We start from the raw sequence: 26,169 nt of genomic DNA, 5'->3' as shown, positions 1-26,169 counted from the left end.
GCTTTCTGACCCCCTGAGATTACTTTGTATTTTTTGGAATGATTTCTTCTGTCCAGTTAGACGTATGTGTCCAGTTCCTCTGGAGAGCATGTGAGTTCCTTAAGCACAGAGACTGTTTCATTCTGATCTGTGCCCCAGAACTCTGCCTAATACTTTAATTAAGTGGGCATTTGATAGATGATAGCTGAATGATTGATTGTGTGGGGCTTTAGAGAGGGTCACCTTTCAGAAATATGGAAGCCAACTTCCCTTTTTGGAAATGGTTGCCACATGGGTGGGTCCAGGGGATACTGTGTCAACACTGTGCTGTGGTTTCAGAAAATGGTTTGATGCCCTGTCTCTCCAGCCTGGGCCCTCTCCTCTTTGCTGCCTGCTCACTTGGCGATCTCACCAACCCTCATGGTTTTCATGATCATTTTTTTTTCCAGGCAATTGGGGTTAAGTGACTTGCCCAGGGTCACACAGCTAGAAAGTGTTATGTGTTTGGTCTGAGGCTGGATTTGAACTTAGGTACTCCTGACTTCAGGGCCGGTGCTGTATTCACTGAGCCACCTAGCTGCCCCTTATGACATCTTCAGACAAATAATTCTCCCATCTCTTCTCCACCCCCAACCTCTCTCAAACTGGATATCTCACAGACATCTCAAAGTCAGCATGTCCCAAACTGGGCTCATTACCTCCCCACTCATCCTCTTCCTCCCTCCTTCATGGCTGTCGAAGGTGCTGCCAGCCTCTCATCTTGCAGACTCCAAACCAACCGGCCATCCTCCACTCCGCCCATCATGTCGAATCTGTGGTCTAAAGGGGAAATATCCTGACTGTGCCCCTCCCCCCCACACTGGAGGGATGCCCTCATCACCTTCCCCCAAGACATTGCCATCATCAGCTGCTTGGTCTCCCAGCCTCAGCCCTTGCAGTACTCCAGTCCAAGCAGCCAGGTCTGACTTCCTTTAGCTCCTGGCCTTCCTTACTGTTGGTGCTTTCCCATCTCAGGTTACCTTCCTTCTATGCTGCCTAATCTTGTACGAACCTCTTTCTCTTCATGCTTTTTGCCCCCACTGGACTGTGATTCTGGAGGTCAGGGCCTGGTGTTTGCCTCTCTTTGTATCCCCAGCATTTAGCGCAGTGCTTGGCATATAGTTGGTACTTGATAAAGGCTTGACGTTAGAACTGATGGCTGACCACATCATAGATTAAACAATTGTAATCAAAGTTGCTGATGAATGGCTGTTTGACAGTCTAGAGGTCCCAAGTGGAGTGCCACAAGGCTCTGTCCTTGGCCCTGTCTTGTTCAGTGTTTTTGTTGATTTTGTTAGAGACACATAACCTGCTCATTGGATTTGCAGATGGTGCAATGCAGAGGCCCATTCTTCCGTTCTGGGAAGGTCTCCTCAAGCCTGCATTGATCCAACTCTGTCTCTCCCCACCTTCTCTCCAGGATTCCGGCTCTGCCCTCAGGGGTTCCTCCTCCCTAAGATGATAGCTCTCAAGGCCCCTCTCCCTTGCCCCTTGATGAGAAGTCTTCTCCTCAGTCTATATATGCCCAGTTCCTGCACTTCATCTTCCTCTCACCATCATGAGGGCTCTTCTCTGGACACTCTCTAGCTTCTCTACCGCCCTCTTAAACCCAGGTGCCCCAAACTGAGCCCAGACTCCTGGTGCCATGTGAGGAGGGCAGGGCACAGGGGGGCTACTCCTAGGAGCTTGGTCCCGGCTTGATGCTGCCACCTGGGCTGCGATGTCACACTGCATTTACTAAAGCCCAGACAAAGCTAAAAGTGTCATAGCTAAATGTTTTTGTGCAGAGGCAGCTGGATAGAGCACTGGGCTAGTGCTTAGGAAGACCAGAGTTCAAATCCAGTCTCAGACATTTACTCGCTAGTTGTGTGATCCTGGGCAAATCACTTAACCTCTGCCTGCCTTAGTTTCCTCAGCTGTCGAATGGGGATAATAATAGCCCCTACCTTCCAGGGTCATTGAATCAAACGAGATCCTATTTGTAAAGTGCTTGGCACGGTGCCTATGCCACATTTATACAGTAGGCATGATAGAAATGCTTATTCTTTCCTCCCCCTGCTACCACTTTGTTTGTTAGTTTACTACTTAGGAAAAAGGTGGTTTCTACCGTAAGAATAATAATAGTTAATATTTATATTTTATATTTGATTTATGGTTCTATATTAATTTATTGTGTGGGTTTCTAAAGTGAACACCTCCATGAAGGAATGGTACAGTGGAACAGCTCAGACTTTGGGGTCCATCCCTAGTCCTGCTTATTCACTGTGTGACTGCTCTCAGCCTCAGTTTCCTCATCTGTAAAATGATGGGGTTGCACTAAAGGTCCCTTTCAGCTCTCCGCCTGTGGTCTCGTGGCGAATGTGCAGCAAGAAAACATGGAATCGGACAGCCAGAGTACAAGCATCTCACAGCATCCCAAAGAATCCATCTCCATAGTCCCTCACAAAGCCGAGCCACGCTTCTTTGCCCGCTCTTACGCTGGCGGGTCCAGGTTTCCAAGATAGACTGCCACCACCTGCTTCTTTTCACACTTTCTTGGCATTTTAAGCGCAGCCTGATGAGTCACTTTTCTAGCTTGATCTAGCTCAAGCCTGTACCCAGTGCGTTTTCTGTCTGTCCAATCAGCCACTCACAAGACGTGATATTTATGTGACCAAACACATTGATAACACTTTTAAAGTAAAAAATTGTTATAGATACCAATCTATCAAATTCTTACATAATCAAATACATCTTAATACACGTATGAAGCCAAATCGCTCTTTTCCACCAAGGTATACAGTAGCTCTGGGGGAGAGCCCCTAATAGAGGAAAAACTCAGGTGCTTGGGGTAACTCCAAACTGGACCACAGTCTTTAGGGTTTCGGGCCCATTTAGGGACTTCTGCCCCTCGCAAAATTGTGTCTTAGCTTGCTGCTTGACTCTGGAACCTCTCTCAGCTGATCTTAGAGGATACTAGAGAGAAATTCTTTTTTCTTCTCTGCTCTAAATAGTATTTTTAAGCTCTTTCATTAATAATCCCCTTTAAAAGGCATTTAGAAATTGTTAGCTCTTAAAGAGGCTATCAGTTCTCTTTAAGCTGGATCAGCGCCTGTCTCATCTAACTGGCTATCTCTGGACAATACAGACCAGATGGGTCAGCCCTTCACTCACCCAGATACTGCCTGGTCCAATCAGGCCAGAGCACAGGCTGACTCTTGGAAAGCATCTGCAAAGTGCCCTGATGGCAGCAGAGAGCCCTCTGCGGTATGCGAAGCCACTCCTGTCTCCAGCTCTGGGTGCTCTGTAGAGTGAGAGCTGGTGCTGCAGAGCTTGGCCAATAGGACACTGTCCTCTGCTCTTCTCTACTGGGACAAAACGTTTTCAAGTTCTTTCATTAACCATCACTCTCTGAAGGATACTCTTTAATCATACCCCAATCTCCAAACATTTATTCTCATTTTAAAAGTTTTACCCTCTATGATGATAAGCCAGGTGTATACAAATTAGCTGATATACCATTATACTTAGGGTAGTAAGTTGGTATAGTAGATAGAGTGCCAGACCTAGAGTGAGGAAGACTCATTTTCCCGAGTTCAAATCCAGTCTCAGACACTTACTAGCTGTATGACCCTGGGCAAGTCACTTTACCCTGTATGCCTTAGTTTCCTCATCTGTAAAATGAGCTGGAGAAGGAAATCGCAAACCACTGTAGTATCTTTGTCAAGAAAACCCCAAATGGGGTCACAGAGTCAGACATGACTGAACAACAATAAAAACCATCATATTTTGTAGCTTTGAAGTCCTCTACATGGTCCACCATGACTTTGGTACCCTGGAAACTCTTTCTTTACACTCCAATCTTTCTAATGGATAAAAGATCTTTCTCTGCCTCTTTTCCCATACAATCAAGATGTCATTCTTTATTGGTCACTAAGAGATTTGAGGAGAGAGCTTTGACATCACATATAATTTTTTTTCTCTCCATAACTATCCAAATGGCATCTGAAAGCTGTATGTCTTCATACACACATTGTGTGTGTGTGTGTGTGTGTGTGTGTGTGTGTGTGTGTGTGTGTGTTAAAACAAAGATCTATTTCTACTCTTCTTAGGAATCAAAACGTTCATCCACAAATAGTGGCAATATCCCATATCATTTGACCATAACTAAAAATCTCTTCCTTTACAAAGACATTTTTTGGTCCCTTTCTTTACTAAACACTTCCATTTATCTTAAAGGGACAATGTATCTTACATCTGTATTTAATGCGGACTTCCTTATACATATGGGAAATTACTTGTTATTATGCCTGTTTTCAGAAAATCAATCCTTCATTGCTTAGAAAGTCATTACCCAATTTGTGTATTATTCCACAGGGCAGGATGACTCTGTTCTCCATGGATCCCTGCCTTCACCCCATCACAGTTAGAAGGTTTTATTTAAAATGAAGGTTTGGCAAAGTAGGTGGCCATTGATGAGGGAATAGCTGTGTCACTTGTGGCGTATGGATTGAAGCTGAATGCTGCAGAATGAAAATCTCCAAGTTCTGCCCAGAGACAAGATGTGAGAAGGCCCCTCCCTCTGCTTTGCAGAGGTCGGGGACCATGGCAACGCCGCATATCATGTCAGACTGTTGCCAGTGTGTTGGTTAGTTTAGCTAAATGGGGTTTTTTCCATTCCTTTTTCTTTTTTGTTGAGAGGGATGCAGCATTCCCTCCGGGAGGGGTTAGGGAGAGGGATATATTGAGAAGTATAGACAATATGAAAACAAAATGTATTAACACAATTAAATATGTGTGTAGAAAATGAAATCAAATAAAATGAAAATGTGCACTTCAAGCAATAAATAAACATTCATTAAGTGACTACTGTGTGCCAGGCACCATAGAAATACGAAGACAAAAAAAATTAAACTGTCCCTTCCTTTTTGGAGCTTAAATTTCATCATCTTCTTTGCAGATTTAGGTTATCTTAATCTTTTATAGGGTGAGAATAAATTTTATAAACATGGCTTGGGAGAACAATGATATATTGATACTTTAGGGAGGGAAATGTCTGCAGTCATTCTCACAACATTTTAGGCACTATTCTTTCCACCAGGATGATACTGGATATTTTGAAGGTTATGGTGAAGCTTTTTTTTTTTTTTAAATAGCTTAACGCAGTACCTGGTACATAATATGTGCTTAATGAATATTTATTCTCTTCCCTCTCCTTTTTCTTCCTTCTTATTTGCTGTCCTGCTTCCCTCAGTAAAGCCCCCCAGTGCCATGAGATAGGTTTTATTTTTTCTGTATTTATGACCATAAAAATACAGAAATCTGTGACAATTTGGAGATACTGAATCCTAGACTCTCAAAGGTGGAAGAAGGGGTTCCCGAATCCCTGTACCTGAACCAACATCTCTGGCACAGCCTCCCAACTCGGGGCAGGCAGGCCATCAAGTGAGGGGAGCTCATTACCAACAAGGTCATTCCTAACAAATTTTGGAACAACCAAGAATAAATTCAGCCTCATCAGTCACATACAAAGTTTTTGTTTGACGGAAGAAAAAATTGCTTTTTTTCTCTTCAGTGCCTTTGTTCTAGGACTTATCAGCCTGCACGGAAGTGTTTCTAGTTGGCCGTAAGGGCAAGAATTCCCCTTTGGCATCTGTTTGAATTGCTATGAAATTTAGGCTAAAAGAGAATTATCTTTGTGAAGTGAAAATTTGCTCTGTGTAACAGTCCAGGTAATTTTTTTTTTTTTTAAAGGAAGAGTCAAGTCACATAAAACTGTTTTCAGATATTTAAAAAATTGTGCTATGGGAATCTTGCCTCCTGTAGTCTCTGCGATGTTTTCCCACTTGTTCCATTCTGACTCAGTCATTGATCATTGACCGTGATCTTGTGCGTGGGTGATCAGAAGAGAATCTGGAGTTCAACCCAGCCACCAGTGAGGAATCCTCAGCTCCATCTTGATCTATGGAAGAGCTCTATGGAACAGTGGTTTTCTAGCCTAGAGACTAGAGGGAGCCCTTCAAAGGAGGCCCCAGAAATGGCCTCTCCCTATGCCTGTCCCTGTTCTGTAGCCTCAGGACCCTTTTGTGTTTCTCTTTGAATCCCCAAGGCCTGGTATGATTCCTGGCACACAGCTGCCACTCAATCGTGTTACATTGGCTACAATAGTATAACCTCATAGAGTCCTTGCCCTGGACTAGATGAAGTCCAACCTCTCTGGCCCTCGGCCCCAGCCCCTAAGCGTTTTGTAAGTTTCTAAGGAATTCTGGGTTGTCTTTTGATTAATTTCAGAATTGATGGATTTTCATTTGGGTTCCTCAGAGGGGAAAATGGGCATGCATCCCTACTATGGATGCACATAAGAATCCAGCCTTCATTCTCATTTATCCCCAGAAAGTTTGGCAGAACTTGCAGCTGGATGAGCCCTAGAGAACTGGGCCAGCTAGTCATCCAGCCTCCAGGCTCCAGGAAAGCAGTTAGACATCCAGTGTGTCACCACCAGCCTCTGCTAAGAAAGACCATAAAATCTGACCCAGCAGCACTTGTGGGAAGAGTTGGGAACACGTTCCCCCTTCCGTTTGTTTTCATGGCTGGGAAGACGCCCATCAGATGGAAGCTCCGGATTCTGGGCAGGAGATGTTCCATCTGGGCAGCCACAGTCAGAGTTTTCTGGGCTGGCTCTTTACTCTGGAGTATCAACCCCTTTTGGAATTTCAGGGGCACAGATGGCACCCTCTCTGAGGGAGAGTGTCTTCCTATAATGATGTTTCTCCAGGAGATTTTTTCCTTCCTTTCTTGGTCCTGTTACGCCTTAAAAAGCTTAGTAGAGATACGTATGGATGGAGCCCTGGATTTGGAGTCAGGCAATGTAACTTCAAATCTCAACTTGAATATTTACTAACTGAGGGGCTCAGAGCCTTGGTTCCCTCATCTGCCTCATAGTGTTGAGGCAAAAAAAAGCACTGGCTAAGCCTCAAAGCATTGGGGAAATGCTGAGAAGATGAGGCTTCATCTGGGCACTCACCACTTGACTTTAAATATGTCGCTGGCTGTCAGGAAAGTCTGCTCAGTAGTGGCTGTGTATTGAGTGAACCATTGGCATTAGTTCAAGTTCAGCCAGAAGGTAAATGGGGAGATTTGGGTTTTTAAACATGTACATGCTGAATGTTTTCTTTGTCTGCATAGTCTGGAGTTTGGAGAGCTTTACATTCATATAAAAAAATGTAAATTCTGAAACTTTGGCCTCTCCTCTGGATAAAGAATAGTAAGAAATTTGGAAATAGATTTGAGGTAAATATGATGAAACTTAATATCTCTACTTGAATTGTGTGTTGTTGAAAACTGTTCCACAAAACCTGGTGCAAAAGTAAAGATACACCGGCTGGGCTAGGAGGGTTAGGAGGGTACCCAGCTAACTGTGCTTGATCTGTGGGAATCTCTTCTGATTTGACCGGAATTCATTCTTTTTTTTATGCATTTGTTTTATTCTGAAAAGCTTTTTTATTAAGCAGTGCTGATGACGTAGATGAGACAGTTAACTGGAAGACAAAACAAGCCAACAGTTTTGTTATCAGCAGAAAGACGGCTGCTGGGCAGAGCAATGGTGAGTTCAGGTGGCTACTCACCCCCGGTGGTGGGCATTCGGTGACGGGTCTCTTTCTCCTATTCCTTCTGCTTTCCCCCTGATGTCTTTGGTTTCTTGACAAATGGTAAATCATTCAGGAAAGAATAACTTCCGTTCCCTCATCTTCTAAACCTTCAGATCCTGTATGTTCTTAACCTCATTTTCCCTTATGCTGCAGCTCCTGCATTTTTCTGCACAGAATCATTGTCCTGTGCACAAACTGCTTGTGCCTTGTCAGTGCTGGTTGCCTCTAAGTAACACCACTGTGTGCTTGCCATAATGCTGCAGTCATGGCATTTCAGCCTATCAGGAAGTTGTTACTAGGATCTGATCTTAAAAGCATTGGAGCTGAATTTCAGAGCAGAAACCTGGAGAGGATGGCTTTCCTGTTACATTCAGCACTTTTATTTCCTTTAGAAAGATAGGGTTGCCGTGCTAGGAGAAGGGTGGGGTGCCCACCCTCTGTCTGGGCTCCACAGGGGCTGGACTCCTAGGCCTTTGGTGCTCATTCACTCAGGACTGTGGGATCTGAGGCTCCACCTTCATTTCCCTTTACCGTCAGAAGAAGACACACAGAACCGTTTTCAGAATGCCAGTGATGTTCTGCGGGCTTCTGCCTTATCTTATCCATCTCCATCCTAAATGATCCTTTAAGATGTCTCTGACTTCTCATCCCTTTGTGTCAGGGGGACCTCACCTAACTGGACAGTCAGCTTTGTTTCCCCAACTTCTAAACCAACCCAAATGACAGCCAGGATAAAATGGAGCTTAAAAGACCTGACAGTGTTTGTGTTAAAACTCCTGCCTTCCGCCAGCCCATCTTAGCTCCTGTCACAGATATGAAGAGAAGACTTGCTCCCTCAGTGTTAGGAGGGCTTCTGTAGGCATCCTAGCTACCTGTCTGCCCAAGGGGCCCATGGAATTATGGGGATGATAGGAAAATGTAAAGCAGAACAGGCTATTTGTGGTAGACAAGTGTTTTCTGTCTCTTCATTCTTAAGTATTATCTAATTTGATGTAAATGAGGGAGCCTGACTCTTCAGTCAGGCAGTCAGCACGCATTTAGCATGTGATAACCATGTGCCAGGCACTGTGCTAAACACTGGGGACAGAAAGACAAATGCGATCTCTGCCCTCAAGGAGCAAACATACTGATGAGAAAGACACCCCTATGTAAATGGAAGGTAATATCAGAGAGAAAAAACAAACAGCTGAGGGAATTGAAGGGATTAGGTGGCACTTGGGGAGTAGCAAAGGCTCCCTGGAGAAGGCGGGCTTTATTTGGAGTCTAGAAGGAAGGAAGTCAGGGAAGCCAGGAGTGTGTATGAGGGAGAGAGTGTCACAAGTGTGAAGGATAGCCAGTGAAAAGGTAGGGGACTGAGAGATGGAATGTCCTGTGTGAGCCACAGCAACGCCAGTATCACTGGATCCCAGAATACATGGAGTGGACTAAAGTATAAGGAAGGAGGATTTTGTATTTGTTCCTGAAGGTAATAGGGAGCCACTGGGGTTAGGGGTGTGTCTGGGAGGGGCAGGGAACATGCTCAGACCTATGCTTTAGGAAGGTCACTAGGCAGCTAAGTGGAGGATAGACTAGAGAGTCAGCTGAGGCATAAGCTCCAGCCTGCAGGCTATCACAGCCGTCCAGGTATGAGGGGATGAGGGCCTAAGCTAGGGTCGTGAAAGCAATGTCATGGGAGAGAACGTTAGGGAGGTAGAATTGATATACCTTGGCGACAGATTGGATATGACAGGTGAGAGGGCATGAGGAGGGAAGGATGACCCCAAGCTTGCAAGCCTGGGTAACTGGGAGGCTGGTGGCCCCCTTGACAGTTAGCGGGAGGTCAAGGAAGGGGTAGGTATTGGGTTTGGGTATGTGGAGTTTGAGACATCCTTGAGATATCCAGTTCAAGCTGTCCAAAAGGAAGTTGGTGAGGTGAGACCATAACTCAGGACAGGGGTTATGGCTGGATGATTAGATTAGATAATGTCCTTCATAAGGATGAGAGGTGATTCCTTGAGAGCTGATGCGACCAAGTGAAATAGCATAGAGGAAGAATAGCATAGAAGATGACCCAGGACAAATTGCTAGGGGATGCCCGCACTTAGTAGGTGTGACCCAGATGAAGACCCAGCAGAGGAGACTGAGGAGCCATCAGATGGCTCAGAGAGATGGTTCAGAGAACCGAGACAGGGCAGCGTCATGAAAATCTAGACAGGCTGGAGTGTCAGAGAAGGTGATTGCCAGTGTCAAAGGCTGCAGAGAGGTCCAGAACGACAAGGCAGAGAAAAGATTGAGCAACGCAGAGCTCAATGGTAACTTTGGAGAGCGGAGTTTCAGCTGAATGGTGAGCTCAGAAACAGACTATACTGTTACTCCTCGTAACTACAAGGAGTCAGTCGATAAATGTTTCTTAACCACTTGCCGTGTTCTTCTAGGCACTGTGCGAAGTGTTGGGAAGGAGGTGGAGGCAGAGAGTGTGCATGGCTTTCACGAAGTGGTTAGGCTAGAAGGGAAGGAGAGATAGAAGACGAGAGGTGGCAGGCCTGGTCAGATTTGCAGGGCTCTCCTCCATCCTGCACTGTTACATTCTTCATCCAAGTGTACGATTTGATATTTACCTGTATTAACTTTAATCACGATTTGGGCCAATTATGCTATTGTCTAGTCTGCTTTGTCATTTCTACATTGATAGCACAAAATTCTGCGAGCTACTTTGCTGAATTTTAGGATATGCTCTATTTCTAGCATTGCCTGATCTGCCAGGAATCCAGGAGGGACCATTTCAGTTGAGGGGTAGGGTTGAGAAGTGAGCAGATGAGTAGTAAAATGACCATATCGATGCATGAGAAGGAAGGATGGATTGGAGGAAGGGTAGTATGGAGGTGGTTTGAATGGACTGTGCTGTTGGGGATGAGGCCCTGGACAGAGGGGAGATCAGGAAGAGGGGCTGGATGCAGGAAACTTTGAGCGTCGGTAGAGCCACGACCCCTTTGGGCCATGCAAGCTTAGGGTGAGTGGGCTGCATTAGGAACAGACTTCGATGGACTTTTCTCAGGCCTTGAATCGAAATAAGAAGAGAGGTAAGTTGGCCTTGAGCTGCTATTGTAAAGAAGTCAGCATTCTGTCATGTGTTTGCAGACACAGATGGGGCTTTGGCTTGGAATCTTTCCATTTCTATTTTGGGAGGCTGTTGTGGATTTCCCCCTCGAGTTAGAGGAATTGTAGGTTGTTGTCATTATTTTTATTCCAGCGAATTAGGCTTGCCTACCTACTACTAGCTGTGTGATCCTGGGCAAGTCACTTAAACTTATTTTGCCTCAGTTTCCTCATCTATAAAATGGGGGGGGGGGGTCAGTCAGTCACTAAACATTTATTAAGTGTCTACTGTGTGCCAGGCACTGTGCTCAGTGCTCGGGATGCAAAGGAAGGCAAAAGACAAGCCCTGCTCTCCGGGAGCTTACAGTCTGATGAGAGAAACAACCAGTCAGAAAGTACTCACAAACGGGCTGGAGAGAATCAACAGAGGAAAGGCCCTCAAATGAGGGGGGAATCAGGGAAACGTCCTGTAGAAGGTGGGATTTTGGCTGGGACTTGAAGGAGGCCTGAGGCAGAGATGGGGAGGAAGAGAGTTTCCAGCAGGGGCAACAGCTAGAGAAGATGCCAGAGTTGGGACGTGGGGGGCCTCGTGCAAGGTCCAGCATACTGGAGGCCCATATCACTGGACAGAAGGCTAAGTGCATGGGGAGAGTGGCTTTTAACCACCACAACACTTTTAACACCTCCAGGCCACAGGGAGCCGCTGCAGTGGCCATGAGCAGGGCAGGGAGCAGGCTCAGCAGGGGGTCGCAGCAGTTCCTGCCTCGGCTGCGGATCCTCTCACATCCTTTCCAGCTCTAACCCATGAGCTGCCCTTTTGTGGGGTAGAGGGAACTCCCCACACGGCAGCTCACCGAGGAAGACCTCGGGCCATGCTTGGGCCAGTGAGTGGGTGTGCCCGGCCCAGGCTCACCTGGACATTTGCCTGCTTGAACCGAGGCCAGCCCTCTTTCCACTCTAGCTTGCAGCCTCTCTCCTTTCTTGAGAAACCTGCAATCAAAAGTGTTACTAGTTTACAAAGCTATGGACCAGTGAGGTATTGGGGAAGTGACTATTTCTGCAAGGGTAGTTTGCATGAGATTTTAGAATGCACCTTCTGACCACAGCACTGGCCCTGCAGTCAGGAGGACCTCAGTTCAAATGTGACCTCAGACACATAATACTTACTAGCTGTGTGTGTGACCCTGGGCAAGTCACTTAACCCCAGTTGCCTTAAAAAAAAAAAAATGTTGTGTTCTGGCCAGGAAACAAGAAGGCAGCGTGGCTTCTTTCTCAGCATAATTGAGCAAGTGCAAAGCCCTATTTCAAGGGAACACATGGGCTGGTGCCTGCAGACATGGTTCCACGTTTCTTCTTCCTTTGCAAACAAGGCAAGGCAAGGCAATTATTTTGGCTTTGTGATTTTGTTTGGCTTGTTCTGTGTCTTTGCTGTTAAGGACTGAAAAGCCTAACTGTAGCCCAGGTGGGATTCTTTACCTGCTGAGGGATTTGGTCTTCTGGAACCTGGGCTCCCACCCTGTATTTGCTGCTATTTCTCGCCTGTGTCTGTGATTTTGAACAAGCCTCAGTTTCCTCATTTGCAAAATCTGCTCAAATTTCCCCATAAGGAAATGCTTTGTAACCCTTTAAAGGCTGAAGAGAATAGGAATTAGTAACAGTTCCTGTGTTGCCTGTATGGAGGTAAGCATGCTGCCGGAAGAGATGAGGAGAAAGCTATGGCCTCCCCGGGTGAAAAAGTTGGGCCCTGCTGCTAGACACAAATGTATCCTGAGCACACTGCTGCAATGTATCCTGGGGTATGCGAGGTCTGTCTCCTCCTGCTCGGGGGCTGCTTGGCCGCCTCTGGCCCTGTGATGCCCAAGCCGCCTCTAGGCTCCAGGGGCTCTGTTCTGAGCTTTGTTCTAAACCGGCCACAATGTTACTAACCAGCGTGTTCGGCCTGTTGCTTTTCCTTCCCCAGATCTGTTCACGCCACGGAAATAGCGAATGCGCAAGGCAGCACGTCTCATTCACCTCTTTTCTGTCTCTCCTCTTTCCTCCCTTTTTAGTGTACACCATTCTCTCTAAGGTACAGTCTGACCGGAACGTGTACCCATCCGCTGGAGTCCTCTTTGTTCATGTCTTAGAGCGGGAGTACTTTAAAGGGGAGTTCCCCCCATTTCCGAAGCCTGGTACGGGACCCTTTGATCTTTCTGCAGGGAAGGGTGGGACGCTGGGCAGCCCAGGGGTCAGTTCAGTCTTCTTGCAGGTCTGCATTGGGCCCGATAGAGGGCCCACATTGCAGGGGGCTAATGCGTCAGGAGGGAAACCTGGAAGCAGATGAAAAAGTAGCAAGATTGTTTTGAGCTTCAGAAGCATTAGCTTGGGGTTCATCTCTCTGATGGCTCTCATTGGACAACTGGCATTGTCCCAGTGAAACACGATAATGTTTGCAGGACATTGAGTTTTGTGACATGTCCCAGAAGGCCTCTCCTTCGTGCTTCCAGAGGAAGTCAGGGTCAGGGTCTGCAAACATTAACATTAAGTAAGTCCGTAAAGACTTCTCGTGACATTAGATTTATTTGAATGAACAATCTTCGCTGGCCACTTCCATTGGTTTTGTATTGGGAGCATTACTAATGGCTGGCTGGAATCAACCACAAGGTGCAAGGAGACAGAGGACGGTGGAGAAGAAGAAGGTAAAGTTAACATTTACTTACATGATGCATGAACATATAAAAATGGTATTTGCATTGTGTGTATGTACATCTGACTAGGTTTACAAAAATAAGGAGAAAATACTCCTTTTTATCAGTTTTTATAATGGTAGTATCACACTTGAAAAATTCATGAAATATAGTGGTTTTCTCAGGGTTAGAACATAGCCACGTGGAAAGAAAACCTTTTCATCACAGACTCATTCTCCCCCATCCCCCTCGAATGTTGCCTTGTTTTCCAGTAGGGAGGGCGTGCACACGACAGGGAGGTTTCTCTCTGTGTGTGGTTGGTGCCTCTCAGCTGTGGGACTGAGACAGGCTGCCCAAGCCACCATTGCCTCCCACCCTGCCCAGAAAGGACGAATGGTGGAATTGCTCTCGTTGTTTGTTCTTGGAATGTCGGGTTGCCCCTTGAGATCAGTATCCCAGCCCAGTCAGTCAACAAGCATTTATTAAGTGCTGCCTGTGTGCCAGGCACCCACCTAACCTAAGGCCACTCAGGAGGGCTGTGCATCTCTCTTTTCTCTCCCTTTCACGAACAGGGAACATGGGGCTTCCTAGGGGATTTGGGGAAGGGGCCTTCTACCTCTCAGCAGACCAGAGCAACCTCCAATGGACCTTTGCCCTGCACACTTTTCTGGCATCTGGGAGGGACTCTTAGCCTTATCATCTTAGCACATTTGGCATTACCTTAAAAGCAAGAAAGACAGAAATGTTTTCATAAACGCAATCAAGTATGAGTGGGGACGATGGTTATCTTGCATGCTTTCATTAATAGCCTGTTTCTTACCTAGGTGAGATAAGTAATGACCCCATTACGTTTAATACAAACTTGATGGGCTACCCAGACAGACCTGGATGGCTCCGCTATATCCAGAGGACACCCTACAGTGATGGCGTGCTGTACGGCTCACCGACAGCAGAGAATGTGGGAAAGCCAACCGTTATTGAGGTACCCTCAGCCTGCCCTTGCCACTTGTGGGGCTTGTGACCCAGATGGGGCAAGATTGAGAGTCTCTGTGCTTCCCCCCATTTTAGTGAGACGTTGTCTGGGAAGACTTGGTAGAAATACATTATCTCTACTTCTGTTCATGGTGTCTTTGGATAGCAGTTTTAGATGGTTACTAGAAAATCTCACAGATTTCCTCAACCAGGGCAAAGGCCAAGCCAAATTAGCAAAAAGCTTGAATTATGAAATATTTTAAAAAAGAAAAGCAATTATGATGTCCGTGCCTTGTACCTACTTGCATTTGAAGGTTCTGTTGACATCCCCTCCTCTCAGAGTCCTCAGAGCAAGGGGACCCCTTCCCCATGAAGCCTGTTGTAATCTCCCTTGGTGAAAGGAATCTCAGAATTCTCCCAGCCCATGACTGGGACTTCTCTCCTTGCCTTGTTCTAGCACATTTGCTCTTTATTGAGCAATACTTCTCTCCCTCCCACACTGAAGTGGAAGTTCCTTGGAAACAGGGTCTACGGTAACCCTTCGACATTGTGGGTACCCATATTTCTGTGTTGCCTTCACTCTTACAAATTACTTTACCTGGGTGGCAGTTGGGTAGGCTCTGGGTGCGACCAGGCTATCCCCACACATGTCTGGCTCCTTCCCCTACTTTCTGATATTACAAAGAGCAGCAGGCTATCCTGTAATTAATTAGTCAATCAATTAACCCTCTGAGGAGATGTCGTACTTTGTATGACCATCTGGTGTCACTGTGACTGCCCATGAGCTGTTCCCCATCTTACTAAGCCCATGAGTGGAGTCAGTGGCCCCCAAAACCTCTCACGATAGAGCTTGGAATATGTCCAACTTAACAAAAAATATGAAATCCTTCTCCTCTCCGTGCCTTGAGCCCCCTCATGTAACTTGGATTCTTCCCTCCATCACGGGGTTAAAGGCCTTGCACAGGATTGGACAGTTCCCTTTGAACACAGCTATAGGAGGTGTCTAAATAGTCAAGCAGCCTGGAGACCCACAGTCAGTCAGAAGCTTCCAGACGCTATCTGCAGAGCTGTTGTAGTGCAGACTCCTCCCTTTCCACTCCCATTCAGCCCAGCCAATAAAGGGGGGCTGGGTTGAAAAAGAAAGGATTGGGCAAGACTGAGAATGCGCTGAGATTTCTTCAGCAAGCACTGGGTAGCCAGGGAGGGGAAAGGGCTGGATCCCATTGCTGTGCTCATGGTTCTCAGCCCTCCCGTGCCACCCAATCGGTCCTGAGGCCCGTTTCCCGCCTTAGCTGCTTTACGGGTTTTTGCATAGCTTCCACCCCAGCAAACACTCACTTTAGAATGAGCCCCAGTTCTTCTGTTAGGAAGCTACCAAGTGAGCAAACTGAACCTCAGAGCCCCTCCATAGCTTGCTCAAGGTCACAGAGATAGCAAGCACCCAAGCTCAGCTTTGGCCCAGGTCCCCTGACCCTGGAGACTCTGACCTTCCCATTGTACCACACTGCCTCCTGCCCGTAGAGATGGTGAGAACTAAGAACTAGGTACAAAAGCTGGCTTTAGGCAAAGGAATGAGAGAGGCACTGTACTGGGAATGTTTTCTTTGAGAAAAGACCCGGGAGGCCCTGGGAACTGGAAACACCGAATAACCACAGGAAGTGAAACGGATTCTGGTTATTGGCACGGAAGTGATCCCACAGTCAGACTAGCAATTTGTCAGGGCAAAGAGCAGAATTAAAAAGTGAGATGAAAGGACAAGGATGAGAATGGAAATGGCAGACAGTTGAAATAACTCCGGCCTAAACTGTCTGAATGAGTGATTAGCAGTGAGAAAGGGCAAGTGGGCATCAGCACCGATGGTCACAACTGCCGCCCCAAGACCAGAAGGTCCCCAAAGCCAGTCATCTGCTCTCTGCAAAGAGATGGAGACCAGAGGCAGGGCAGCTTAGGGCAGTGGGGCGGGGGGAATCCATACAGGCTATACAGTGATGGAAAACCCACAAATGAGCATTATCTAGGCTGTGCTATGTTTTTACTTATTTGTTAAACATTTCCCAATGACATTTTAGTCTAATTCAGCTGCATTTGGGAGTTTTGCCTTGAGCCTGACACCTCCAGGTTAGAATAAAAGTCATTGGTACCATCTTACAAAGATGGATAGTGGATAATACTGGGCAGCATTGTCTCATAAAGCAGAGAGAATAAAGCCAGGCAAGAGAGCCAACTATGTGATTTACTTTGATTTAATTAAAAGTTAAGCGTTCAGGGATGAAGGTGGGAGAAAGATGACAATCCAAAGAAAAATGGCAAAGATCTATAAAGATTATTAGAACAAATAGTTTGCCCTGCCAAGGACTGTGGATCTTCCACACTTGGACCCTAATCCTTCCCCATCTGGGGTGTGCTGGCCTCTTGTGGCGAGGGGGGAGACGTCATAGAAATGGCAGATTTGGGCCACATCTGTATAGAGAAGATTTATGCCAGCAGAGGCACAGTGGAGAGAGTGCTGAGGGATTGATGTGAAAGGTATCTGAAGGAGGGAAAAATACCAAAGATGTGGAAATACATCTTGAATCTTATTTACACCCCAAAAGCTGACTAAGAAAATGTCGGCACGTACTGATCCTTCTGCCTGCCCTCCATCTAGATGCCACCGTTTACAGAGGAATCAAGGGCATCCTTGACCAGTGTAGCAGGAGGGAGCAAGCAGGTTCTCGATGAACAGTCATCAATAGTCAGCAAAATATTACTATTTGGGAATGACTGAAAGAGATGGAGAATACCAAGTCCCACCGGGCTTATTGTTGGTTATGATTCAATGGAACAAAATGCCACCTTTGAGGCTCTTTCCCAATGAGGCATCTCCCACCCTTACATCAAAATCTTTCACAATTTGTTGAAAGACCTAACAGCAGAGATAGGCTTGTTTGATGGCCCTCTGATTAGCAGCATCAGATGAGGCATAAAACTGGGAGATATCTACTCTCTAACGGTGGTCACCACTGGGATGGAGGAGATAGAACAGAGTGCAGGCCAAGGAGAGATTCCCTGGGGGTTGGAGAGGTCCTCCAGTTGTTCCTGTTTGTGAATAACATGGGGCTGCTGGCCTCAATTCCTAGGATGGTGCAGAGCCTCCTGGACGTGATCCATAATCGTTTTAAAAGTTTGGCCTGACCATCCTCACAGGAAAGGCCAAGTGGACAAAGCATTCTGACACCCAGGTTTCATTGTTGTTGTTCATCCTTCATTCTTGAAGAGGACCAGTAGCATCAGGGGGTTGATGTCTTGACTTGCAAGTGAATTGGATTTAAGTGAGGCAGGGCTGCTCAAAGTCATCAGCCTCACTCTGTCCTCCAGGATCATCTGAGTCCAGTGGCAAGACATAGGTCAGGGTGACTGGAGATGACCCAGGATGCATTGGCCTTTTTAGGAAGGTCTTTCCCAGGGCTCACTTTGTCCAAGACAACACCCATTCATGATTTAAGGCTAGGTAAGAAATAAGGCAAAAAATGGTTTAGTTTGCCTACTAAAACAAACAAACAAACAAACAAACCAACAACAACAACTCTCAAACAGGGAGGGGAAGACCCTCAAGGTTTCTGGGCAAAACAGAAACAACTGCTATTTACTCTGAGCTATTCACTCTGACTATTCACTCTGAGCCAAGATTTCAACCTGCATTGGGATGGAGATGCTACAGAGATTTCCTGTAGGTCTCTAAGTCTGGGACAGACAGTATCAACCCACAGTGGGTTGGGCTGGGTGTTGGACAGGAGGAAGAAATCAGCACTGGGAAAGGCCAATGTTCCAGACATCCAGATGTGTGGAGGAGGAGAATGGGAGGGGCTGATGAGTGGCCTCCATTTTATTAAACCAGATTAGTTCATTATTATCTGACTGCAGCCCAAAGTTGTGGCTTGTTCTGGCAGGATAAAGAAGCCCATTTTGTCAGTCTGAAAGTGAATTACAAATGTCAGCGGAGTAGCGTTTTCATTGTCTCGTCAAGATTGTATTTTCAGATAACTGTACTGCTTCACAGCTTGCCGTTTTTGCTCATTCTAGATAACGGCCTGTAACAGGCGCACCTTTGAGACAGCGAGGCACAACCTGGTCATTAACATCATGTCAGCAGAAGGTATGTCTGAAAGAAAAGTGTCTTTGGAGCAAGGTAGGGATCTGGGGGCACATGCTGAATGTGGACTTAGCCCGACCAGAGCCAGGGCTAAATAGCACAAAGAAATGTTGCTGAAAGTCTCCTGAAACATTTTATTCCTGATCTCTAAACTGAAGGGGCTCCATGAGGTTTTCTCTGGCTCTAACCTAGAATCAAGGTGGGACCCCTACACACACACACTCACACACACACACACACACACACACACACACACACACACATTTAAATCCTACTTACTGTCAACTACTTGTGTGACTTTGGACAAGTCAATTCCACTCTCTGGACCTCAGTTTGCCTCCCTGTAAAAGGCAGGGACACAGGTCCTATGGTCCTTTTAAAAATGTATTTGCCAGAGTTGTAAAAAGATTCCTACAGAATCCTGACATGAGATTGTTGACTTAAAAAACAGTAACTTCTCAGACAAAGCGAAAGCTAAAATAGATTTAATTAAAAGAGATAAGCAAGGAAACTACATTATGTTAAAAGGTACCCTAGATAATGAAGTAATATCAATACTAAAGATGTATGTACCAAATGCTATAGCATCCAGATTTATAAAGGAAAAGATAAATGAATTACAGGTGGAGATAGATAGCAAAACCGTAATAGTGGGGGACTTTAGCTTTCTCTTCTCAGAACTAGATACATCTAACGAAAAAATAAATAAGAAAGAAGTCAAAGAGATGAATAGAATCTTAGATAAGTTGATATGTTAGATACCTGGAGAGAACTGAGTGGGAATAGAAAGGAATATACCTTTTTCTCAGTGATGCATGTCACTTTTATAAAAATTGATCATATATTTGGGAATTAAAACCTTATAGTCAAATGCAGAAAAGCAGAAATATTAAATGCATCCTTTTCAGATCATAATGCAATAAAAATTACATTTAATAAAAGACCATGGAAACACAGATTAAAAATTAATTGGGGGACAGCTAGGTGGTACAGTGGGTAGAGCTCCAGCCTTGGAGTCAGGAGGACGTAAGTTCAAATCCAGTCTCAGACACATGACACTTACTAGCTCTGTGACCCTGGGCAAGTCACTTAACCCCAATTGCTTCACCAAAAAAGCAAAAAAAAAAAAAAAAAAAAAAGAAAAAAAAAAAAAAAAAAAAAAAAAAAAAACTTACAAAAAAAGTGGGTCAAAGAACAAATCACAAAAACAATAAATAATTTTATTAAAGAGAATGATAATAATGAGACAACATACCAAAACTTATAGGAGGCAGCAAAGGAAAATTTATATCTTTAAGTGCTCACATCAATAAATTAGAGAAAGAGCAGATCAATGAATTGAGTATGCAGTTAAAAGAACTAGAAAAAGAACAAATTAAAAATATCCAATTAAACACCAAATTGGGCATCTTGAACATTAAAAGTGAGATTAATAAAACAATGTAAGAAAACCATTGAATTAATAAACAAAACTAAGAGCTGGTTTATGAAAAAAATAGTTAAACCATTGGTTAATATGATTTTTTTAAAACAAGAGAAGAAAACCAAATTACTAGTATCAAAAATGAAAAAGGTGAATATACTACTAACGAAGATGAAATTAAAGCAATTATTGGGAGTTATTTTGCCCATTTGGATGACAAAAAATTTAACAATCTAAGTCAAGTAGAATACTTATAAAAATATAAACTGCCTAGATTAACAGAAGAGGAAATAGAATATCTAAAAAAAACTTATTTTAGAAAAAAAAATTGAACAGGCCATAAATAAGCTTCCTAAGGGAAAAAAAAGCATCAGGACCGGATGGATTTACAAGTGAATTGTACTAAACATTTAAAAATCAACTCATTCTAATATTAAATAAAAATTATTTGGAATAATAATAGGCAAAGAAGGAATCCTGCCAAACTCCTTTTTTGAAACAAATATGGTACTGATACCTAAACCAGGAAGAGCAAAAACAGAGAAAGAAAATTACAGACTAATTTCACTAATGAATATTGATACAAACATCTTAAATAAAATACTAGCGAGAAGACTACAGCAATATATCACAAAGATTATGCATTGTGACCAAGTGGGATTTATACCAGAAATGCAGGAATAGTTTAACATAAGGAAAACTATTAATAGTTAACGTAATTGATTATATCAGTAACAAAAGTAACAAAAATCATATTATATCAATAGATGCAGAAAAAATAACTTGTGACAAAATACAACACTCATTTCTGTTCAAAAACACTTGAAAGCATAGGTATAAATGGATTTTTCCTTAAATTGATAAGAAGCATATGCCTAAAACTATGAGCAAGCAGTATCTGTAATGGAGATAAGCTAGTGGGGAACCTGTGGCCTCGAGGCCACATGTGGCCCTCTAGGTCCTCAAGTGCAGCCCTTTGACCGATTCCAAACTTCACAGAACGAATCCTCTTAATAAAAGAATTTGTTCTGTAAAACTTGGACTCTGTCAAAAGGCCACATGTGGCCTCGAGGCTGCAGGTTCCCCACCCCTGATAGAAGTCTTCCCAGTAAGATCAGGAGTGAAACAAGGATGTCCATTATCACCAATATTATTCAATATTGTACTAGAAACGCTATCAATAGCAATAAGAGAAGAAAAAAGAATTGAAGAATGGGCAATGAGGTAATAAAAGTATCTCTTTTTGCAGATGATATAATGATATACTTGGAAAATCCTGGAGATTCCACTAAAAAGTTAGTTGAAACAATAATTTTAGCAAAGTAGCAGGATAGAAAATAAACCCACATAAATCATCAGCATTTCTGTATATCACCAACAAAGCCCTGCCAGAAGAGATAATGAGATAAATTTCATTTAAAATAACCATAGGCAATATAAAATACATGGGAGTCTACCTGCCAAGACAAACCCAGGAACTATCTGAACATAATTACAAAACTCTTTTTATACAAATAAAGTCAGATGTAAATAATTGGAGAAATATTAATTGTTCATAGGTAGGTGGAGCCAATATAACAAAACTGACAATTTTACCTAATCTACTTATTCAGTGCCATCCCACTTAAACTACCAATATTTTGTTGAGCTAGAAAAAATAATAAAATCATTTGGAAGAACAAAAGGTCAAGAATATCAAAAGAATTAATTAAAAGTATCACAAAGGTAGGAGGGTTAGCAGTATCAGATCTTAAACGGTATTAGGTGGTAATTATCAAAACTTTCTGGTACTGGTTAAGAAATAGAAAGGTGGATCAGTGGAACAGAGTAGACACAGTAGTAAATAACTTACCTGCTATTTGATAAACGCAAAGATTTAAGCTATAGGGATAAGAATTCACTATTTGGTAAAAAACAAATTACTGGGAAAACTGGAAAGCAATCTGGCAGAAACTAGGTATAGATTAAGATGAGTATCTTACACCATTTACCAAGATAAGGTCAAAATGGATACATGACCTAGACATAAAGGGATATTAGAAGAACATGGAACATATTACCTATCAGATTTATGGATAGGAGAAGAATTTATGAATAAACAAGAAGTAGAGGGCATTGTGGGACATAAAACAGATAATTTCGATTACATTAAATTTAAAAGGTTCTGTACAAATAAAACCAATGTAGCCACAATTAGAAGGAAAGCAAAAAATTGGGGGAGAAAATTTATGGCCAGTTTCTTAGATGAAGGCCTCATATCTCAAATATACGGAGGACTGAGTCAAATTTACATAGGACAAATTTATATCTATGACTGAGACATTCCCCAATTGATAAATGGTCAAAAGGAAGAAATCAAAGCTATATGTAGTCATATGAAATATGCTTAAATCATTATTAATTAAAGAAATGCAAATTAAAACAACTTTGAGGTACCATTTCACACCTATCAGATTTGCTAAAATGATTGAAGGGGGAAATGAAAATGCTGGAGGGAATGTGGAAAAATTGGGACCCTAATTCCCTGTTGGTGGAACTGTGAACTCATCCAGCCACTTTGGAGAGTAATCTGGAATCCTGCCCACAGCATTATAAAACTGTGCATACCCCTTGACCCAGCAATACCACTATCAGGCCTGTTTCCCAAGGCAATCAGGGAAAAAGGAGAACCTCTATGTCCTAAAATGTCTACAGCAGCTTTCTTTGTGGTGGCAAAGAACTGGAAATGGCAGGGATGCCCATCAACTGGGGAATGGCTGAACAAGCTGCGGTGTGCGATTGTGATGGAACACTACTATACTTTAAGAAGTGATGAGCTCTGTGATCTTAGAACATGTGTGAAATAATGAAAAGAGCAGAACCAAGAGAACGCTGTCTATAGTAATAGCAATGTTGTTCAGAGTAACTGTGAATGACTCAGCTATCCTCAGGAATGGCATCATTCAAATCAGCTACAAAAGATCTATGACAGAAGGTGCTCTCCACCTCCCGAGAGAGAGCTGATCTAGAAGTATAGAGTGGATGGTTCCACATATATGTCTGTATCAAACGCTGGCCTTCTCTGTGGAGGGTGGGAGACGACTCGGAATTTAAAGTGTAACAAAATCAATAAATGAAACAGTAACAATCACGTGGGTCACCATTGGTTTCCCAGAACTTAGCCAATAGGCAAATATCTGAGAAAGTCATCTCTAAATGCGTGTGTACTCAGATGCTAACTGATTTCCCAAGATGTGCCATGATACCTTTTTGAAAGATGTGGATTTCTGAAAATCAAGGATAAGAAGATATTGGAATTAGAGAGCCAACTTTTCTTGCCCTTCCTTTGGCATCAGACTAATTGTTTTTTTTCCTCAGGCCTCAGATAGTTAAAGATATAACACTATTCTTTAAAATTTTGTAGTTAGAAATAATGTCCATTTCTGGAACAAGGATGAGGGTGTGGAGAGACCAAATGTGATTAGTAGAACCCCTACCCTGCTATGATGTGGCCACCTCCCTCTGCTGGCTTCCCAGATTCTTCCTCAATTCCAGCCCTGTCATTTTGAATCGAGCCCCTTTGATCTGACATGGGCCAAAGCCCACCTTTGCACTGTCAATGATGACACAAATTGTTAGACACATTTGTGGCACAAAGTCATAAGCAGAGGGCAATCCTAATTGTTTTGGGGCTGGTCGGCAGGGTCTAATCTCTCCTTGGGTGAACCTTGTTCGTAATGGGGTTGCCCTGTTTGCCTTGTGGGCCAAGGTGGAGGCGTGTTCTCAAGCTGCCTTTGTCCTGGAGGAACAGAGCTCACAGCTGGCTGACCCTAACTCTAAATCCTGGACATGCACTTCTGTTGGGGTCTGACCTGGAGAACTGGGGCTGCCTCTTGGAGCAGGCTGTTTGGGTCCATAAGGCCTGCCTTGAATTCTCATGAGTTCTCGGTGATTATAGTGATCCCAGATCCAAATCAGTCAGTCTATCAGTTAACAAGCATTTATTAAGCACTGCCTGTGTGCAGGGCACTGTGCTAAGCCCTGGGGACCCAAGGGAAGCTCGCAATCTAATGGAGGAAGCTGTGAGAGCTGGCCTGCGTTCCCTAGCGGCAGCATTCCTGCCTGAGGCTTGCCAGGCAAGTCCTGGGGCCAGCAGGCCCTCCCATTGGTTGGTATTATACTGCAGTGGGGGCCTGATTGATTACATAGGAAGGCTGCAGGTGAAGTGGTTGGTTGATTGACAGCTCCTGGGGACCCTCAGTTCCTGCATCCTGGAACAAGGCCTGACCACGTGGAGCAGGATTTTATCTGAAGGGTTGAATTTTTATCCTAATGGACATGAGGGTGAATTTTAAGATTTGTGGGAAGAGCCATTGTCTTAGAAGGTGAAAGAATGTTTGAATGCCCCTGCGGTCTCCTCCACTTGGAAGGTCCCTCCACAGTGCAGCTCTGCTCCCATACTGTCCCCACAGGGGTCCCCTCCCCTGCTGGGGGCCTTCCTCCCTTTCTCCAGGGACCCCCAGAGTCCCAAAGAAGCCCCTGCTGGGATGGCAGCCATCTTGTCCTTCTCCCTGTCCCCTTGCCACGTGACCAGCCTGTCTTCTTGTCTAGCCGCCATTTTCCTGATTGTATTTTTCCTCTGCTTTTCTCTGAGGCCCCTTGTCGGCTCTGACAGAATACTGATCAGCATGACTGGTTGAGAGGCTGTGGCCATGGCAACAGCGAGCCGGGAGCTCAGCAGAGTGGGCCCCCAAGCCCTTCTTTCTAGCAGATTTCTGTTTTCACGTCGCTCAGTGGTTTTCAGGGAACAAAGCAGGAGCTGGGTAGTGTTAGCAATGATTTTCAAACTGGGAGAGAAGGAAATGGAGACTAGTCCAAGGGCAGTGCACCCTGAGGTGGAGTGTGGGTCTGAGAAGCACACAAGGGAACCTGTTCCAAGACCATCGATTTAGAGCCAGAAGGGATTCTCACTTTACAGATGAGGGAACAGAGACCCAGAGAGGTTAGTGACTTTCCTGAGGCCACACAGGCTGTGAGGGACAGAGCCTGGATCTGAACCCCAATCTGGCACGCTTTCCACGTGTGTATAGTAATGTTGTCTAACAGAGATAAATCAAAAACAATGCAGAGATCTGTGGGTGGATTGTAAGCAGGTGCCATAAGCAACACAGGGGTGTTTGTTAAATGCCCTGGGGCCGGGATAGCACTTTAAATGACTGAACTTTGGAGGGAAAGACATCCCTGCTCAGTTCAAAAAACCCTTCCTGAATCCAAAGGGTCCCCCCTGGTTTTAGCTCCTAGCGGTTGATTGTGGTTCAAGTCAGAGGGATTGTGTAAAGAATGAGTTTGGTGAGTCTGAGACCATCAGGGAAATGGCGCTGAGGAAGGTGTGAGTCTTCTTGTGACATTCTAGGAGGTGAGTGTGTTCTAGAGATTTAAACCCTTGGTTAGCTGTTGCTTTTAAAAAGGTTGAATTCAGCCATGGCACCTGTTAGTAACAGGCATCACTGGTCAGACGTATTTTTCCAAATAACTGGTGGTTTGGCTGAGAGCCCAAGGCTTTTTCTGAAATAAGTTGAGTGTCCAGACACAGCCGATATTTTGTATTCCTCAGCTCCCCTGTGTTTCTCAAGGAGTGCAATATTCCTAATGTGTAAAAACAAATTATTCCCAAAGGGGAAACCTTGGATGTCTCTAAAGAAGTTTCTGGTGGAAGTACTAATAAGTGGTATCACTGCGGAAAGCCCATTTTTATAACCATTTGTGTGAGAGAACCAAAAATTCTGAGTTGTTTCCAGCAAGCTCCTTATTCAGAAAATAATGATGCGTCCATGAGGGCTGCCTAGTTACAAAGATCATTTGTTTGGATCCCAAGATGGCGCTGAAGCAGTGGCTGAAATCTTCCCTCTCTTCTGTGTCTCTTGAGGGGCTATGCTTGGGCCAGCACCCCAAGGCTCTGGGGGGGGTGGGGTGGCATGGTGGAACAGCTCTGGAGCCCCTGGACCCCAAATCTCCTGATTTTCTGACAATTGACAAACAGGAACCAATCAAATGTTCTTGTAAGCATGGTGGCATGTCTTCGTAATTGGAGGAGAGGCAAGTGGGCTAACGCTCTAGTTGAGCTAAATCAAGACAGGGGGAAGTTGTTAGGAGTCTTGGGGGGAAGGAGAACGAATCAAGGAAAGCATTGGGCTACTGCTCAATTTTCTTTCTGCTTTTTCTAATGAGATGAATGATCTTCGGACTGGAAAGGGCCTTGATCCCTAGGTCATTCAG

At 44.5% G+C, this 26,169-nt stretch overlaps 1 protein-coding gene across 4 annotated transcripts in view; it reads left to right on the top strand.

The window, feature by feature from the left end:
* SGCE (sarcoglycan epsilon) overlaps positions 1–26,169 on the top strand; it is a 59,206-nt gene that overhangs the window by 11,061 nt on the left and 21,976 nt on the right. For 2 of the 4 annotated variants that reach the window (XM_027848817.1, XM_027848816.1), the window contains exons 2-5: positions 7,493–7,600; positions 12,770–12,892; positions 14,212–14,369; positions 18,422–18,494. In XM_027848817.1, the coding sequence (XP_027704618.1) occupies positions 14,253–14,369; positions 18,422–18,494 (190 nt within the window). In that variant the 5' untranslated portion in view covers positions 7,493–7,600; positions 12,770–12,892; positions 14,212–14,252. Of the gene's footprint in view, positions 1–7,492; positions 7,601–12,769; positions 12,893–14,211; positions 14,370–18,421; positions 18,495–26,169 lie in introns of those variants that run through there. The other 2 variants (XM_027848815.1, XM_027848814.1) reach the window with 1 other exon arrangement.

The sequence above is a fragment of the Vombatus ursinus genome, unplaced genomic scaffold, assembly GCF_900497805.2.
Source record: "Vombatus ursinus unplaced genomic scaffold, bare-nosed wombat genome assembly UNPS02006874.1, whole genome shotgun sequence".
Taxonomy (NCBI): Eukaryota; Metazoa; Chordata; class Mammalia; order Diprotodontia; family Vombatidae; genus Vombatus; species Vombatus ursinus.
This window is presented reverse-complemented; position numbering and strand designations above follow the sequence as displayed.